This window comes from Pristis pectinata, chromosome 3 (genome assembly GCF_009764475.1).
Source record: "Pristis pectinata isolate sPriPec2 chromosome 3, sPriPec2.1.pri, whole genome shotgun sequence".
NCBI classification, from domain to species: domain Eukaryota; kingdom Metazoa; phylum Chordata; class Chondrichthyes; order Rhinopristiformes; family Pristidae; genus Pristis; species Pristis pectinata.
The window spans coordinates 18,108,016-18,127,335 of record NC_067407.1 but is presented as its reverse complement, the minus strand read 5'-3'; the positions used below and the strand labels follow the sequence as shown (position 1 = coordinate 18,127,335).

The 19,320-nt window shown below is 40.5% G+C and overlaps 1 protein-coding gene across 1 annotated transcript in view; it reads right to left on the bottom strand.

The window, feature by feature from the left end:
* Window positions 1-18,731, bottom strand: part of snx7 (sorting nexin 7) — a 49,562-nt gene extending 30,831 nt beyond the window's left edge. Inside the window, exon 1 of the mRNA XM_052011676.1 lies at window positions 18,408-18,731. Within this exon, the coding sequence (XP_051867636.1) occupies window positions 18,408-18,716 (309 nt within the window). The 5' untranslated portion in view covers window positions 18,717-18,731. The remainder of the gene's footprint in view (window positions 1-18,407) is intronic.
* Window positions 18,732-19,320: the final 589 nt, after the last annotated feature.

The following is a 19,320-nucleotide window of genomic DNA, read 5'->3' as shown; positions in this document are numbered from 1 at the left end:
CTGGATATATTATAAAAATTCCACCCAGTCTCATTCTTTCACAATGACTATTAAATATAGAAGTTAAAATTCCCCTACTACTATAAACCTATTTGTTTTGAACCTCTCTGCAAGTTGCCTGCTTCTCCATCGCCTGCTGACTTTGGAGACCTGTATTATAATCCAGGCTAAGCAATCGCTCCCATTTCTAAACTCTATCCACGTGGCCTCATTTGAAGAACCTTCAAAGATATCATCGATCATATTGATTGTATATTGAAAAGATTGTTACATTGATTCTTGGCATTTCTGAATCCAGTGCTTTTGGAATTCTGCAGAGAACCTCTAGAATGTCTTTAGAACCATAGAGAACCAAAGAACACTACAGCACAGAAAACAGGCCATTTGGCCCTTCTAGTCTGTGCCAAAACTTTATTCCGCTTCTTTTGGGGGGGGGGGGGGGGGGGGAATAAGAACTTGTCAGGATAATGTGTGAAAGTAATGCTAATGTTGATTCAGTGCTGCCTGTGTCTCATCAATCAATAATGTAATGCCCTCTCCTCTTTTACATCCCCCAACATTATGCCTGGAACTTCTATACCCTGAAATACTAGGTTGCCAGTCCTCAGGCAAAATGTCTTCAGTTATTTTCAACTATGGATATGCATTTGCATTGTCTGTAACTCCTATTTTAAAGTATGACTTCTGTATCAGTTGTCATCTCTGCAAATATCAAGACATGACTCAAAGCAAAGGCCAAACTTTATCCAACTCAAACTAGAATCCTCAGACAAGCTCCTCACAGTGTGTACCATTTTACAATAGAACATTGTGTGCAAGGGTGGCTCTCAATTTTATCCCCCCCCCCCCCCCCCGAAGTTTTCTGACATGCAAATTACCATTCATTTCTGCTAATGATTTTTTAATCAAATTCTATGTAATACTGTTGCCCAACTCTTGCAGCAGCTATCATTCAAATAATGGGATTGAACCTTTGCAAATTAAGCAGGTAATCCAGGAGGACAAATGAAAGATTTCAGTCATCTGTTCTTGAGGTTAGGAATAAGTAATTTGTACATTACAGAACTTGGCTAGGAAGGCCAAGCACAGGAATCAAGTTGAAGCTCTAAAGCTTTCCACTCTGAATTTCTTGGCAAGCTTATCAGCTTCAAACGCAAGATTTTCTGAGCTATGATTAAACACAGGCAGTACTGAATCAACACTAGCATTACTTTCACACATTCTCCTGTTCAAGTTCTTATTCCCCCCCACCCCCCCCCCAAGACCTTCAAGAGGTTCTTTGCAGAATTCCAAAAACACTAGATTCACAAATGCCAGGAATCAATGTAACAATCTTTTCAATATGCAATCAATATGCTATTCTTTCAAGCTAGTAAAAATATCCACCTTTAAATGCAGCAACAGATCACAGCTTTTTTTTTAAATCTAGGGCAACCAGAAAAGTTAACTGTTTCTTTTACCACAGGTGCTGTCTGACATGCTCAGAGCTTCCAGCATTTCCACTTTTATTTGTTTTTTTTACACTTCCCACCCCCCGCCCAACCATCTTCTTTGAATCTATCCTGGCACCTCTCTGTACTCTAGAAAATAGAGGTCCAGGCTACTTAGTAATTTCACATACAAAGATCTGCCATTCCAGGAACCAATCTGGTGAACCTTTGCTGCACTCCCTCCACATGCATACTTGTTTAAAAGATGAGACCAAAATTGAATGTAAATCACCAGGTATGGTCTCACTGATGTCCTAAACAATTGCAGTAGGGCATTTTCTAATTGTACTCAAATTCTCTTTCAATAAAGGCCCCCTACCATTTTCCTTCCTAACTGCATGCTGCACTACCATTTAAAAAAAATCCAACATTTCTGTTGAAACTCACATTTTCAACACTACTCCATCTGCCATGACACCACCCATTCACTTACTTTGCTTATATAACCGAACTCTTGACAACTCATTATCACTTACAATCCCACTCACTTTCATGTCAACAGCAAATCTGGAAATGTTATATTTGATATAGAATGCATACATTAAGGGCCCAAACACTGATCTCAGTGGTGCCCTACTACTCACAATCTGCCAGCCTGAAGAGCTATTTATTCCCAGTGTTTTGTACCTGTTAACCAATTCACAAACCTTACAAGTATATTACCCCAATTCCATGTGCCCTAAACTTTTCACCAACCTCCTGTGTACATCCTCAAAGTCCAATTGATTAGTCAGAAACCCATGTTGACTCTGCTTAATCAAATTATTTTCTGAGTATTGTGATGGTATATTCTTTTATCAATCAGCATGTTTGTAATTACCAATGCAAGACTAACAGGTAGCCCCCTGTTAAATCTCTCCCTCGTTTCTTAAATTGTGGAGATATATTTGCTACCCTCTAGATAGCAGGGACCATTCCTGAATCCATAGAATTCTATAAAGGTGATAACCAGAGCATCCATTATCGTCACAGCCACATCTTTCAAAACTCTGGGATACAGATAAGAAGCCCTTGCCATTTATCAGTTTTCAGAATCATTAATTCATCTAGTATTTTATTATTATTAAATGCTTTTCTCTTTTCATCTGCTGTGGGCCCTTGCTTCTCCAGTACTTCCCAGAGCTATGTGCGTACTTAATTCCTCAATCATTTCCTTCTTCCTCATTATAAATTCTCCCATCTTTCTCTGTGTCCACACTGCTAGCTGTTTACTTTTTTTGTTAAAAAAACTAATTTTAGAAGCTCTCGCACTTTTTATTAAATGCTTTTCACTACTTATTTTTTAAAAACTGACCCCTTGTTCCAGATTCTCCTGGAACAGGAAATATTCTCTCAACATTCTCCTGTGGAAAACCCTCAGCTCCTTACAGGTTTCAAACAAGCCCTGTCTCACTCATCTAAACTCCAGCAGAAACAAGTATAGCCTGCCTAACTTTCTCCTCATAAGACAACTCACTCATTCTAAATATTAGTCTAAAGGCTTCTATGAACAGCTTCCAATGCATCAACATCCTTCCTTAAATAAAGTGACCAATGCACAGCACTCCACATATGATCACACCAATGCTTTATAACTGAAACACAACCTCCATATTTTTATACTTAATTCCCCTAGCAAGATTCAGTTAGCTTTCCTCATTACATGCTGTACCTGCAGACTAGCCATTTGCAAACTATACACCAAGACACCCTGATGCATCTGCATCTCAGAGCTTTGCTATCTCTCACCACTTAGATAATATGCCAACAACCATATTGATGTCATCCCTTATTAAAGTGCTACCCATTTCATTTTACTTTTGCCTGTCTTTCCTAATTTTTTGTCCCCAGCAGATCCATAGATCCCACTTGCTCCAGAAACAGCACAGTCACATAAATCTAAAGCCTTCCCTCTTGCACCATCTTCCCAGCCACATATTCATGTGCTCCATCCTATGTTCTGTAATTATCTGTACAAGGCTTTGGGAACAATCCTGACATCACAACTTTTAAGGTTATCTTCTTCATTCCCCAAAATCTGCCTGCAAGACCTCATTCTAACTATGATATAGTTAACAATGTGGATAATAACTTCTGGTTCTTCACTCACTCCCTCAAGGATATTATTCAGTGACAACCTTGACCCTGATACTAGGGAGGCAATATACCATCCTGCAGTCATATCTGCAACCAGATGAATGCTTCCTGGAGATGTGGCTACTTAAGAGTCATACAGCATGGAAACAGGCCCTTTGGCCCAACTTGTCAGCACCTTTATGAGCCAGTCCCATTTGCCTGCATTTGGCTCATATTCCTCTAAACATACCTCTCTTATCCACGAACCTGTCCAAATATCTTTTAACCATTGTAAATGTACCCACCTCTACCACTTCCTGTGGCAGGTCATTCCAAATACCAACCTGCCCCTCGGGTCCACTATAAGTTTCGATACAGGGTCTCAATCCGAAACATCGACAATTCTTTACATTCGCTACTTGCTAAGTTCCCCCAATTTTTTTTTCCCCTCCAGGTTCCAGCATCTGCATTCTCATGTCCCACCTTAAATCTTTCCCCTCTCACCTTAAAACTATCCCCTCTAGTTTTAGACTCCCCAACCCTGGGAAACGACTGACCAACCACCTTGTTGGTCACCCTGATGATTTTATAAATCTCCACAAGGTCTCCCCTCAGCCTCCTTCACTCCAGGGAAAAGAGTCCCAGCCTATCCAGTCACTCCATATAATTCAACCCCTCCCGTCCCAGCAACAATCTTGTGAATATTTCCTGCATCCTCTCTAGCTTAAATTATATCTGTCCTATAGTATGATGACCAGAGCTGCACAAAATATTCCAGGTGCGGTCTCAACATGTTGTACAGCTATAATATGACGTCTCAACTTTTGTACTTAATGTCTCATCCAAACACCACTTCCACCACTGTCTTACTGCATAGCTAATTTCAGGCAACTATGTACTTTTACCCCTTAGCCTTTGTTCCACAATACTCCCCAGGGCTGTGTCATAGTATATTTCGTGCCCTGGCTTAACTTCCCAGAATGTTTCACTTATGAGTTAAATTCCATTTGCCATTTTCTAGCCCACTTTCCCAGTTGATCTAGATCTTGTTGTAACCTTAGAAGTTCACCACACCACCAATTTTGGTGTCATCCACAAATTTACTAATTATGCCACCTGTATTTTCATCCAAGTCATTAATATATATAACAAAATTAACCCAGCACTGATCCCTGCAGCACCCCACTAGTCACAGGATTCCAGTCTGAAAAACAACCCCTCACTACCATCCTCTCCTTCCAACGAGCCAACCTTGTATCCAATTAGCTAGCTCACCCCGCATCCCATATGATCTAGCCTTCTGGGCCAGCCTACAATGCAAGACCTTGTCAAAAGCCTTGCTAAAGTCGATGTAAACACGTCGACCACCGTGCCCTCTCCAATTCTCGTGGTCACCTCTTCAAAATAAAACATTTGTGCGACAGTATTTCCCACACACAAAGCCATGCCAACCATCCCTAATCATTCTTTGCTTTTCCAAAAAAAATACATCATGTCACTCAGAATCCCTTCCCTGGAAATGTCCATGACTTTCTACGTGACAGTGGATGCACATTCAACTCAGCTACCCCACCATACTTCACTTTTATCGATAATTTATGAAGTAGAAAAGTCAGAAAATACTCACCAGTTCTTGACAGCTACTCGCATTGCACTAGCATCATTTTTGAAGTGTGATGTCACAATTTTAAACAAATGCTACTGTTGAGTCACTCCTGTTAACACCACTCACCATAACATCACCTCCTCCATCTTACTGAAATTCTCCTACTCATCAATCTCCATACACAGAGTATACTCAGCAGGCTATTGTACTGTAGGAGACCAATTTTATACACCCAAGCACCAGTGAGTCACCTGACTAATTAACTAGTAACCAAAAGCAACATGTTCCAACCCACCCCAACTTGCTTACCAATGCAAAAAAAAGCTGAAAGTTACATCTTAGCTCTGTAGCTTTAAAGACAAATTTACTAGATTTAATACATTTTAAACAAATAAACTCATTCTTTTACTCAAGGGGTGCACTCACTTTAAGGACTGTGCACTCAGATGAACCGCTGTACTCAAATCACTGGTGGTAATTCACAATAGCAATCTCAAAACTAAATCTTGGTTGAGACAACAGTCAAGAATTACTTTCTCAGGACCCTAGATAATAGGATGGGAAAAGTATCCAGGATATTTCATAACAATATTCCAATGACTTTGAACAGGACATTGGTAAGAGGCAGGTTTTCAAAGAGGCTGTTCTGAGGAAAGGTGGAAGCTGCAGAATTTTGAGAGGAAATTCCAAAGTGAGACCCAAACAACTGAGTGACCAGAAACCAATGGTAAGTTCAAGTCTAGGAACTGCATGGACATTTGGAAGGTTGGGGGGTTATAGAGGAAAGGGGACAAAATTGTACAGTTTAAAGACTGTTTTTCCAAAAAAAATTGGGCTTCATTATTTCAAAAGCAATAATAGCTGAAGACTTCCCAGTCTTAACCTACAATAACAGATGACTGAAATCTTATTTGTCCTCCTGACTCACATCTGGATTACATGCTTAATACACGAAGACTCAATCTCACTATTAAGAGATAACTGTCACAACAGTTTAGCAACAGAATTGGATAGAATTTGATTAAAAGTCATTAGCAAATGAATATGACTAACTTGTCAGAGAACTTGGTTAAGGAAAAATTTGAAAATGAAAAAGGATTATAAATATCACATTATGTCAGGGAATTGGATTGAAATCTTGTTTTAAACAGAATGAATTGATGGGTTAAGTAATTTGTTCTGCATTTGTTTTCCATTTTGCAAAAGCAGCTTTAATTTTCTTCACTAACAAAGATGTGCATTGTGGCTGAAAATTAGTGCAAGAACTCAATTTGTAACAGAGACACAATGGCGACCAGAATTTCTTAATCAGTAATGATACTTTCAAGAACCTCAAGGCTTCTGGTTCCATGTAGAGATAGAAGAGTGCTAATATAAGCCTATTTTCTGTGAATGCACTGGAAGGCACGTAAAATTCTAGTTAAAACAAGAAAAATTGCAGGAATGGCCAAGTGGACACCAAGATAGTAAATCAAGAGCTTGGTTGGGCCACATTTGGCCATAATCACAAAATTGGAAAAGGTATCACAATGACTAATCAAATAACAGTTTAATTTTGGTCATACAGAATGATACTTTCCAGTCAGCACCCCAGACTCCATCACCATCTAACTAACTCAACTAACAGGTTAAAAGCCAATAAATTCCCTGGATCCGATGGTTTGCATTCCAGGATTTTAAAGGGGGCACCTGAAGAGATGGTGGATGAGATGATTGTTAGCTAGCAAATTTCCCTGAATTCCAAAATAGTTCCCAAAAGATTGGAAAACTGTAAATGAATGCCACTATTGGAGGTAAATATAAACCTGGAAACTATAGAAGAACTGGCCTAACATGTAATTGGGAAAATGCTGGAAACCATTCCTAAAGGTGTTATAGCTGGAAAGAGCCCAAATACATAGTGTCCTAGTGAGACTGCACCTGGAATGTGTGTACAAATCTGCTCTCCCTAATACATTTGCAATGAAGGAAGTTTAGTGAAAGTTCAAATTCATCACTAATTGTTGGTTTGTCATACAAGGAGAAATTAAGCAGTTTGGGCCTACACACTCAAAGAATAACAGATTACAGAGAAGCACAAAAATTAAAGTAGATATAACAGAGGACTAATTATCCTAATACAAACAGAGTTATAGCAGGACATTTCAAAAATCATGCAATCAAGCAGCATCAAGACGACTTTATGAAAGGGAAACCGTACTTGACACATTTACTAGAATTCTTTGGGGTGATAATAAACAGCATAGATAAAGGGCTACCAGCAGATGTAATGTAATTGGATTTCCAGAAGACATTCCATAAATTGTCACATGATGGGTTACTGTACATAAGGGTGATTGGGGATCATATATTGTCACAGATATTGGCTGACAAAACAGTAAAAGATTGGGATAAATGGGTCATTTTCAGATCAGCAATCACTAACCAGTGGGATGCCACAAGGATCAGCTCTAGGGTCTCAAGTATTTACAGCTTAGATTAATTACTTGGTTTAAAGGGCCATGTAAACTGTTGCCAGATTTGCTGATGTTCAGATAGGTGGGTTAGCTTTTTGTGAGGAACATAAAATAAAAAGGTGCAAAGGAATATAAATAGATTAAGTGAATGGTCAATAAGTTGATAGACTAAGTGTAAAATGAGAGGTTATCCATTTTGGAAGGAAGAATGAAAGTAGAAAATATTTAAATGGTGCAGTACAAAGATAAATGTGGGTCCCAATAAATGAAACAAGAGACTGACATGCAGGCAAAGCAAATATTTAGGCCTTTAATGCAAAGGGAATGAAGCACAAAAATAAGGAAGTTTTGCCACATCTCTTCATGGACCGCGAGACACCACACTTGAATTAGTGCGCAGTGTGGTCTCCATATTTAAAGAATATACTTGCATTGAAGGTAGTACACAGAAGACTTAGCAGGGATGAAGGGGTATGAAGAGAGGTTGAAAAGGGCCTAAATTCAGTTTGAATTATCGAAACATACAAGATTCTCAGGGGTGAATGCAGAGAGAATGAAATTCAATAGTTTCAGAATAAGGTGTCACATATTTATGATAGATGAATGAAAATGTCTTCCCTCAAAGGTTTATGACCCTTTGGAATTCTCTATTAAAAAATGCTGCAAGTGCATAGTCACTGTATATATTCAAGGCACAGATGAACAGACAAATGAACTGCAAGATAGTCAAGAAGTATGGGAAAAGACTGAGAAATTGTTGCTATAATCAAAATTGAATCAACTGCGATCTTATTGAATAGTAGAGCAACTCAAGACAGTGTCCTTTTTCAAAAAAGATGAGTTCTTGTTACCACAGTCAAAAACTAAAATTTAAGTTCAAAGGAATCACAACGAAAATTACACTTGCAGTTAGTTCAAGCACAAAGGAAAATGCCAATCATCTCAAGCCCAGAACAACATTGCAGAAGTTCCTCACAGCATCTGAAACTCAGCTATCTCTGGGTAATTCATCAATACCTTTCCTCTAATACAGATCAAAGTGAGGAAGCTTACTGATGACTGCAGTGGTCAGTTCCATTCAGAATCTCTCATTTAACAAAGCAACCTATGCCAGCATGCTGCAAGACCCTGCCAATATTCAGGTTTAGGCTTATATGTGGCAAACAGCATTCAGTGTCAGGCAATAACTATTAGCAACGAGATAATCTAACCACTTTCCCTTGAGATTCAATGACCCCCATCATCAAAATACAGGGGCCAGAACTAGACCAGTTACATAACTGCAATATTTACAAGAACAAATTAGCGTAAAGGTATTTTGTGGCTAATAACTCACCCCATTCCCCCCATTCCAAGCCTTTCAAGGCAGGTCCAACTATATTCAAGCAGTGCAACACCACCCAGATTAAAGCAGTTCACTTGAACGACAGCCTTTTGTCACCCTATCAAAATATTCACTTCCTCCATTTCTAATGCACTGTGCTGACTGTAGGTACAGTCAAGACCTTGCACTGAACCAACTTGCAAATACTTCTTTGACGACATTTTCCAAACCTACAACTATTACACACTAGGACAAGGGCAAAATACGCAAAAGCACCATTAATTTCATGCACAGATCTGGAAAGCTATTTGCATTCCTTGATTATCACTGAATCAACATTTTGAACATGCTGCAGTGGACGTGTAAAAATTGCACCAGTTCAAAAGTGACTCATCACCTCCCTCATGTAAAATTAAGGATGGCCTCCCATCAATGACCACATTCCATTAAAGAATTAACAAAAGTGCATTTTCAGCTAAATGGTCTGTTGCAAGTGAAAGTACATCAAAAGGTCTGTAGCTACTCCTGGTAGTCTAGTGACACAGATGTTAGTACTGCTGCATCTGCAAAATCACTGAGCGTTCAGGAGCGAGCCATTTAACTGCATCTAATATACCTGCAGTAGTCTTCTTCACTTGGTAAGAATGATTAATTTTTCACTAAAACTCTTTCACTGATGCCCCACAAGGCTGCGTCCTCAGCCCTCTACTCTACTTCCTATATATTCATGACTGCGTGGCCAGATTCTGCTCCAACTCCATCTACAAGTTTGCAGATGATACCACCGTAGTAGGCCGTATCTCAAATAATGATGAGTCGGAGTACAGGAAGGAGACAGAGAACTTAGTGACATGGTGACATGACAACAACCTTTCCCTCAATGTCAGCAAAACAAACAAGCTGGTCACTGACTTCAGGAAAGGGGGCGGTGTACATGCACCTGTCTACATCAATGGTGCTGAGATCGAGAGGGCTGAGAGCTTCAAGTTCCTAGGAGTGAACATCACCAATGACCTGTCCTGGTCCAACCACATAGACGCCGTGGCCAAGAAAGCTCACCAGCACCTCTGCTTCCTTAGGAGGCTAAAGAAACTTGGCATGTCTCCATTGCCACTCACCAAATTTTATCAATGCACTACAGAAATCATCCTATCTAGATGCATCACAGCATGGTATGGCAACTGGTCTGCCCAGAATTGCAAGAAACTGCAGAGTTGTAGACTCAGCCCAGTGCATCACTGAAACCAGCCTCCCCTCCATGGACTCTGTCTATACCTCTCACTGCATTGGTGAAGCAGCCAACATAATCAAAGACCCCACCCACTCAAGTCACTCTCTTCTCCCCATTCGCATCAGGCAGAAGATACAGGAGCCTGAGGGCAAATACCACCAGGCTCAAGGACAGCTTTTATCCCACAGTGATAAGACTATTGAACCATTCCCTTATACGATGAGATGGACTCTTGACCTCACAATCTACCTTGTTTGACCTTGCACCTTATTGTCTACCTGCAATGCACTTCCCGGTAGCTGTGACACTTTATTCTGTACTCTATTATTGTTTTTACCCTGTACTACCTCAATGCACTGTGTAATGAATTGATCCATACAAACGGTATAGAAGACAAGTTTTTCACTGTACCTCACTACAAGTGACAATAACAAACCAATACCAATAAGGAATTGTTGCTAATGATAATTAACACTCTCAGTGCTTAAAGCTGTGTATTGTCATGAGTTCTGGAGAGTGAGGTGGGTGAAGTGCACCAAGTTTGGGTAGGGGAACATTAAGATGACCTTAAATCATATGAAGATTAGCTCTAGAAAAGAAGAAAATGGGATTAATAATGGATGGGAGCCCACTGGTTGGCATGTATGTGGTGGGCAAATGGCCTATTTCCATGCTGAATGATTCTGACTCTAAAAGGATTGAGATGGAGAGAAAAGAAGATCTAGAGATATCATAGTGCTACAAAAAGATCAGTAGATCAAGTCTGAACCATGAAATCATTCAGCACAGCAAAATCTGAATACTTGTTTTACAAAGCTAGCAACATAACTCAAAACTAAAAAAAATCAAATGAAAATTAAAACAATCAGGGAAACAACTGGGTTGAACAGCTCTTACAAAGGGCCAGCACTTGTACAATGGTTGAATGGTCACTTTCTGTATAAATTATGTAGAAAATAAACATCTACAGCTTGACTCAAAAGTTGTATAAATTAAATAGAGTAAAAAAAAAATCACTGCTGGGAAATAAATTAAAAAGAGAAATACAGGGAAAAAGGAGAAGTTACTCTTAAGGGATACACCAAAACTTGAGAGTTAAAAGGAAACAACAGCAGTGATTAAAAAAACCTCAGATAAAAGCAGCAAACTGCTGAGTGCCACATTTCACATCTCTGCACAATCAATTCCAGCTTTGTAAATTTTGGAGCAAGCAGTTATTTAATGGACTTTAAAGCTGAAGTGGACACAGTAAGATTTGCTGTTACATTGAACAGCAGGAACTTTTCCCTTACTTATCTGCTTTTGATTTTCTCCTGCTCTCCCTAATAGGTCAGTTTGCCTTGGCAACAATTTTATCGATGAATCAGACCTTCACACTTTCTAGCTCCCTTCCAAACTATAAATAATTTATACTGATATTTAGACTTGGGTGAGTGCTGCACTGTTGGATGTACCATATACTGGATAAAATGCAAATCCAAGCTCAAAATGAAACATTACTGTCTGTATCTTAACCTCAGCAAATTCCACTCAAGGTGCAATTCTACACTTAATGGTCAATGTTGGTTCCTGATCTGGAAGGTTAAACTTGTTTTCAGCTACCTTACTGGCTTCACATCTCTGAAACATTCTCCAGCCATACAACCCTCTGAAATTATTCTCCAACTCTGCTTCTTGCATACCCTCAACTTGCATTGCTCTACCGATAGGTTTGTTTTCACCTGTTTCTCCCAACACTGCCTCCTCAAACCTACCTCTCTTACCAAGCTCCCTTGTCTCCTTGCTCAAGGATTCTGTGAAACATTTGGGAAACTTAACCATGCAAAAAGATTTAAGGTAGTTTGTTCTTTTCCCCCTCTACATTTTGGAGTTTTCAACCTGGTGATGTATTATAATGTTACTAGTTGTCTGACAATTCTAGTATTGATTCCAGCCAGGAACGTGTTCCATACAGCACAATTAAAATTTCAGTTCAAAGAAACTGCAAATGCAGTTTGCTCACGATTAAAATCTCAATGTGAGCATTAAGAAGGGGCCATCTACAATTGTACAATCATAACATTTACAATACAGAAGGCAGCCACTCTCACCAGTGTCAGAGGCGGTCAAAAAAATAAGCTATCCAAACTAATCCTTCCTTCCTGCACTTCATCTGCAGCCCTCCAAGTTTTGTACCATCAAATTCACATCCAAACAATTAAGAACACAAGTAGTACATTGGTTACTAAAGGATTTGAGAACAGGAATATAAAAGGATTGTCCAAATCTGTAGAGTCCTGATGAGACCGTACCTGGAATGTGTGCACAGATCTGATCTCTCTAACTCAGGATATACCTGCGATAAAGGAAGTGCAGCAAAAGTTCACCATATTAATTTCTAATGGCAGGTTTGTCACACAAGGAGACATCAAGCAAAACGGGCCTACACTTTCTAGTTTAGAAGAATGAGAGATTGTAGAGACGCACAAAAACTATAGGGTAGATATAACAGGAGTCTTAATGTAAAGTGGGAAGATAAGTGCTTTCGGCTGAGGAGATGGAGATTCGAAAATGTACCCTGGATAATTTTCTAGAGAAATATATTTATGTCCAATGAGGAAAGAAGCATGACTGGATCTGATTTCAAGGAACATTGGGTCAAGTGGTCCAAATTCTAAAAGAGAACATTTAAGAAATAGTGATCGCAACATAATATTCAGAAGCAGAAAATGCTGGAAACGCTTAGCATATCACACTGCATTTCCGCAAATAAAGAGAATTATGAGTGACACAAAGAAAAACTTTTTTTTAATGCAGCCTGGTTGGAACCTGCACGTGTCTGAATATGTGGAGGAGGCAGCTTCTATTGTAGCCACCAAGAGGGGATTGGACAACTACAGGATGAAGAAAACTTCGCAAATATATGGAGAAAAGGCTTGGGGAAGTGAGTGGATGGTGGAACTAATGAGTTGCACAGGAAGACAGAAGGTATAGACACAATGAGCTGAACAGTCAGCCTCTGTGCTGTCATTGAGGTGATCTCATAAAATTCTTAAAATATTTTCATGTTTCAATAAGGATAGTTTCAGGGTTGATGCTTCCCCTGGTTGAGGAGTTTAGAACCAGAGGTCACAATACAGAGTCGACCAATTATAGTAGTGTCAAGATGAAACTTCTTCACTTGGAGAATCATGAATCTCTGGTGTGTGAGGAGTCTCAGTATTTTCAAGAGAGATCAATAAATTTTTGGATATCAAAGGAATCAAGGCACTCATTAGAGTAGTATGATCTTGTTAACAGCACCTGCTTGTATGTTATATTCTTGACTTATAGTGGCATGCAAAAGTTTGGGCACCCCGGTCAAAATTTCTGTTGTGAATAGCTAAGCAAGTAAAAGATGACCTGATTTCCAAAAGGTATAAAGTTAAAGATGACACATTTCTTTAATATTTTAAGCAAGGTTACTTTTCTATTTCCATCTTTTACAGTTTCAAAATAACAAAAAAGGAAAAGGGCCCAAAACAAAAGTTTAGGCACCCTGCATGGTCAGTACTTAGTAACACCCCCTTTGGCAAGTAGCACAGCTTGTCAATGCTTTCTGCAGCCAACTAAGGGTCTTTCAATTCTTGTTTGGGGGATTTTCACCCATTCTTCCTTGCAAAAGGCTTCTAGTACTGAGAGATTCTTGGGCTGTCTTGCATGCACTGCTCTTTTGATGTCTATCCACAGATTTTGATGATGTTTAGGTCTGGGGACTGAGGGCCATGGCAAAACCTTCAGTTTGTGCCTCTTGAGGTAGTCCATTGTGGATTTTGAGGTGTGTTTAGGATCGTTATCCTGTTGTAGAAGCCATACTCTTTTCATCTTCAGCTGTTTTACAGACTGTGTGATGTTTGCTTCCAGAATTTGCTGGTATTTAATTGAATTCATTCTTCCCTCTAGCAGTGAAATGTCCCCCATGCCACTGGCTGCAACACAAGCCCAAAGCATTAACAACTGGAGAGGTGTTCTTTTCATGAAATTCTGCACCCTTTTTTCTCCAAACATACCTTTACTCATTGCAGCCAAAAAGTTCTATATTAACTTCATCAGTTCATAGGACTTGTTTCCAAAATGCATCAGGCTTGGTTAGATGTTCCTTTGCAAACTTCTGACACTGAATTTTGTGGTGTGGTCGCAGGAAAGGTTTTCTTCTGATGACTCTTCCAGGATTCGTGCAGGTGTCGCTGCACAGTAGAACAGTGCACCACCACTCCAGAGTCTGCTAAATCTTCCTGAAGGTCTTTTGCAGTCAAATGGGGGTTTTGATTTGCCTTTCTAGCAATCCTACGAGCAGTTCTATTGTAACGTTTTCTTGGTCTTTCAGACCTCAACTTGACCTCCACTGTTCCTGTTAACTGCCATTTCTTAATTACATTACGAACTGAGGAAACAGCTACCTGAAAACGCTTTGTTACCTTCTTATAGCCTTCCCCTGCTTTGTGGGCATCATTTATTTTAATTTTCAGAGTGCTAGGCAGCTGCTTAGAGGAGCCCATGGTTGCTGATTGTTGGGACAAGGTTTGAGGAGTCAGGGTATTTATAAAACTTTGAAATTTGCATCACCTGGCCTTTCCTAACAATGATTGTGAACAAGCCATAGCCCTAACAAGAAGGTCTGAGACCTTAGTAAAAGTTATGAGAGCTCAAATCTCTTGGGATGCCCAAACTTTTGCATGGCATTCCTTTCCTTTTTTCACTCTAAAATTGTACAAAACAGAAATAATACACTAATCTTGCTTAAAATGTTGAAAAGAATGTTTCATCTTTAACTTTCTAACTTTGGAGATCAGTTCATCTTCTACTCACTTAACTACTCATAGTAACAGAAATTTTGACCGGGGTGCCCAAACTTTTGCATGCCACTGTAAATAGAGTACAAGCGGAGGATCTAACTGGGCCTCTCAATTTTGTACATTTAAGTTTTCCCTCAGCCACATGTTTGAAAAATAAAGATTACCCAATCTTTCCTTGTGTTTACAATTTTCCAATACTGCAGTATCCTCAAAATTCCCTCAGCAACTAGTGCAAACACATTTTTTGTGGACCATGATGACCCGAACTCCGGAGTCCAAACATTTAAGGATCACAGCAAGGTGAACATTACATCCACTGGTCAGTGATGAGCCCAAGCTTATGGTATATGAAAAAGGGGAATTTAGCTAATGAACTTTTGCAGATAAATTATCTGCCAAAGATGTAAGGAGTGAATTGTTTGAAATAAATATAGAGGGTAGTTTTAATAAATATAGTGAGAATTGGGTGGCTGCTATACAGAATTAAAAGCCTGATGACCCAATTGAGCCTGAAGGGACATGACCATGTTCTGGTCAGGCCTCGCATGAAAAAAAATAAGAATTCAGACTTGGGCCAGATTTGCTCAGTACATCACTCTGCTGAAATGACCATAATGGAACAAGTATCTTTACTCTGCCTGCAATACTAGATTAAATGTACACATGCTCTGTGCTCAGGATGGGATTCTCTAGCCTAAAACAAATAATTATCATCAGATTGAATTTGAGAAAAATTATAAGTCCTCTTGCTCAGGGCAAGTTCAGATTGCTTGTGGTTGGGTCGGATTTCAGCTTACTACTTGAACAGATGGCTATACAGAGTACAGAATAATCAGTCAACTAACCATTTTTGTTACATGCAAAATTAAACTTTTATTGCAGCTTTGACATAACACTGGGATTGCAGTGTGAAGCCACATCCTCCAGTATATATCCTATATCATTTAAGATAGAATTGAATTAAGAATGAAGTTAAATCTTCTGTGACATGAAAACTTACTTATACCAGCAAAATAGAATCATGGTTACACACAGCAATTCTCCAACTTTAGGTAATTTACTTTCTTTCTGTATCAGACTAGTCATTTTTGCTTGTCATCTTTTTGACTTATTTTATTTGTATTGTCTGGCTTGCTGGTCATGTCCCTCAGACTTGTCATTAATAACATATTACGCAGACAAAAGTTTAATATGCTTTTGTAACTGCACCAATTAACCCTCTTGGAGATATTCCCTTTGTTCTACCCATCCCTCCCCACCCTCTCTCCTACTGAAAACTAATTTTCTCTTTCTCAGTTCTAGGCATTAATTGTTTTTCTTTTCACAGACCTGATTAGTGTTTCCAACATTTTGTTTCAAAAAGAGCAAAATCAGCTATGTTAAATTCTCAACATAAACATCAATTTGGTAAAAGGTAGTACAAGATGAAAACATTGTGTATAATGCACCAAATCGTTACTCCAAATATCAGGTTTGCTTAACTTGTTTTCAAAATCAACAATGAAATTAAATCAAACATTTTCCACACCCTGCCATCACACCCTCACTTGAAATAGCTAAAATATTTTGCAACATTTCTTTTGAAGTACAAGTCACCTAACCTGCCAACTTCACCAGAGGCAGGCAGACAGACCATATAGGAATTCAGGACAATCTTCCACACCCCGACAACCACACCCTCCCTTTAAACAGCTAAAAAATCTCACAACATTTCTTTTAAACAAGTACAACCAGGTCACCAAACCTGTAAACTTGACCAGATGCAGACTGACCATATAGAAATTGAGTACAATTCCCTTAATTTCCCTGCAATTCCCCTGTTCCCTCTCAAAACTTTTGAATCAAAGCAATCCCTAGAATAGCATCCATGTAGACACAAATTCACCCCATGCACTTTTTACAAGCAATCAGTAAAAGTGTGAAATTTGCCCCAGACATGGGCACAAAACACAGGCCATCAGATTGCAAAGGCATTTAAATTCAGTGCAGTCAACAGAATTAAATGCTAGGCGTTGTACCTAATGAACTGTGCCCCCAGAAATAATTTCTACATCCAACTCTTTCCAAAGTTGTGATAAATGTACTGAAACACTAAGTCTTTCTCCGCAGATGTTGCTTGAATTTCTGCACATATCATAGAACAGTACAGCACAGGCCTTTTGGCCCACAATGTCATGCCAAATTAAGCTAATGACACCTAATCCCTTCTACCTGCACATGGTCCATATCCCTCCATTCTCTGCATATGCATGTGCCTGAGAGCCTCTCAAAAGCCCCTATTATATCTGCCACCACCAGTACCCCGGCAGCATATTCCAGGCATCCACCACTGTGTAAATAAAAATTGCCCCACACATCTCCTTTGAACTTTCCCCCTCTCACCCTAAATGCATCATGCCCTCTAATATTGGACATTTCGATCCTGGGTAAAAGATACCAGCTGCCTACTCTATGCCTCTCAGAATGTTATATCCCAGAAGTGTTTTATTTTAATTTGACATTTCAAATATTCATAAGTATTTTCCACCAGCTCCCACCTTCATGTTCAACTGCACCCTAAAAGTGTAACCGAAAATCGGAAGAAACTGATGAACTCGGCGAAATTATCGGTTACATAAACAGCAATAACAACACGGTATTAATAACGTTTCTACAACCGAGCTGAAGCCATAACTCATGTTTTCCCTCTCCCCAGAAATCTGCCCGACCTCTGAGTATTTCCAACACTTTGCTTTCATTTCGGATGTCCAAAGACTGAAGATACTAGAAAAAGAAACAATACAAATAGTACAACAAACAATCTGCTGGAGGAGTTCTGCGGGTCGACGTGTGTGTGTGTGTGTGTGTGTGTGTGTGTGTGTGTGTGTGTGGGGGGGGGGGGGGGGGGGGGAGGAGAAAGAGAAGGGGGTAAGAAACTGTTTCGGATTGAATTCTTGCATCGAGACCCTGGGTTTCAACCCGAAAGGTCGACAATTCCTTAACACCCCCCCCCCCACCCCGTCACAGAAACTGCCCGACCCGCTGAGTTCCTCCACCAGATTGTTTGTTGCTGCCGATTCTGGCATCCGCAGTCCCTTGCGTCTCTAAACACAAATAGTGCCACCAATACTAATAAAAGCAATAAAAGTAATGTTAACAACCGAGATACGAATCAAAGTTGCAGTCACTAACAATCGCAGCAGCGGCGACACAGCGCCTCCCACAAGGAGCAAACTTTGCTCCCTCCTGGGGAAGTTGTAGCAGGATGGCCCCCGGTGCAGCGACCTGGATTGAGGGCACCGGCCGCCAGCAGGGCGGTCAGCCGGAGCCCCGCCGTGGGGCAGAGGTTCTTCTTCCCCCCCACCCCCCCCGCCGCCGCCGCCGCCGCCGCCGCCGCCGCCGGAGGGTGAGGGAACGGCCCCCGAACCCCCACCCTCCTACCTCACACCCACCTTACTGAACACCTCCAGGTCGTCGTCGTCCTCCTCCTCGTCGTCGGCGAAGCCCAGCACGTCCTTGGAGAGCGGGTGGGGGGCCGACCGAGGGACTCTGGCGGCCGCCGTGCTGCCTTCCATTGTCCCCGACGCTGACAGCGAGGGAGGGCGGCGACGGCGCCGACCCAACTCCCGCCCAGGCTCTGCCCACCTGCGCAGGCGCGGGAAATCACCGGCGCCAAACCGGAAGCGGCGTCGTGCCCACAAAAGGGGGCGCTGCTGAAGGTGGGGAGCGGACGACCTGGCGGGGCTGATACTAATGCGCATGCGCGCCTCTCATGCCCCAGCACGCAGGCATCTCTTCTGCCCTGAGCCCAGATGTGAGCTGAGATATGTTGGATGCCTTTGTCATTTGTTGCAGACGAACAACTGCAATCACAGTGCATGCTGCATAAAAAAATAAAAAAAACTCAGATTGCATGAATCAGCAACATGCTATTTAAATAGTAGCTGTTGGAAACCAAATGTCAAAAGTAAATAAAATGGCAGTTGTTAGAAACAAAATCTAAAAGATGAATAAAATGTTATAAACTTCATTTCACTCACTCACATGCAATTAGAGTTATAGAGTTATACAGCGTGGAAACAGACCCTTTGGCCCAACTCATCCATGCCGACTAAGGTGCCTTTATTAGTTAGTCCCATTTGCCTGCATTTGGCCCATATCCCTCAAAGCAACCTTTCCTATCCATGAATCTGTCCAAATGTCTTTTAACTGTTGTAATTGTACCCTGCTGCGATGAAAATAAAATCTGGAAAAGGCAGCCTTATTGTAAGTGGAACTGAATGCAATGCAATCATCAGTGAACACCTCCATTTCCTGTGTTAAAAGTAAGGCCTCAGGACTGGAGTTAATATATTGGCATGAATA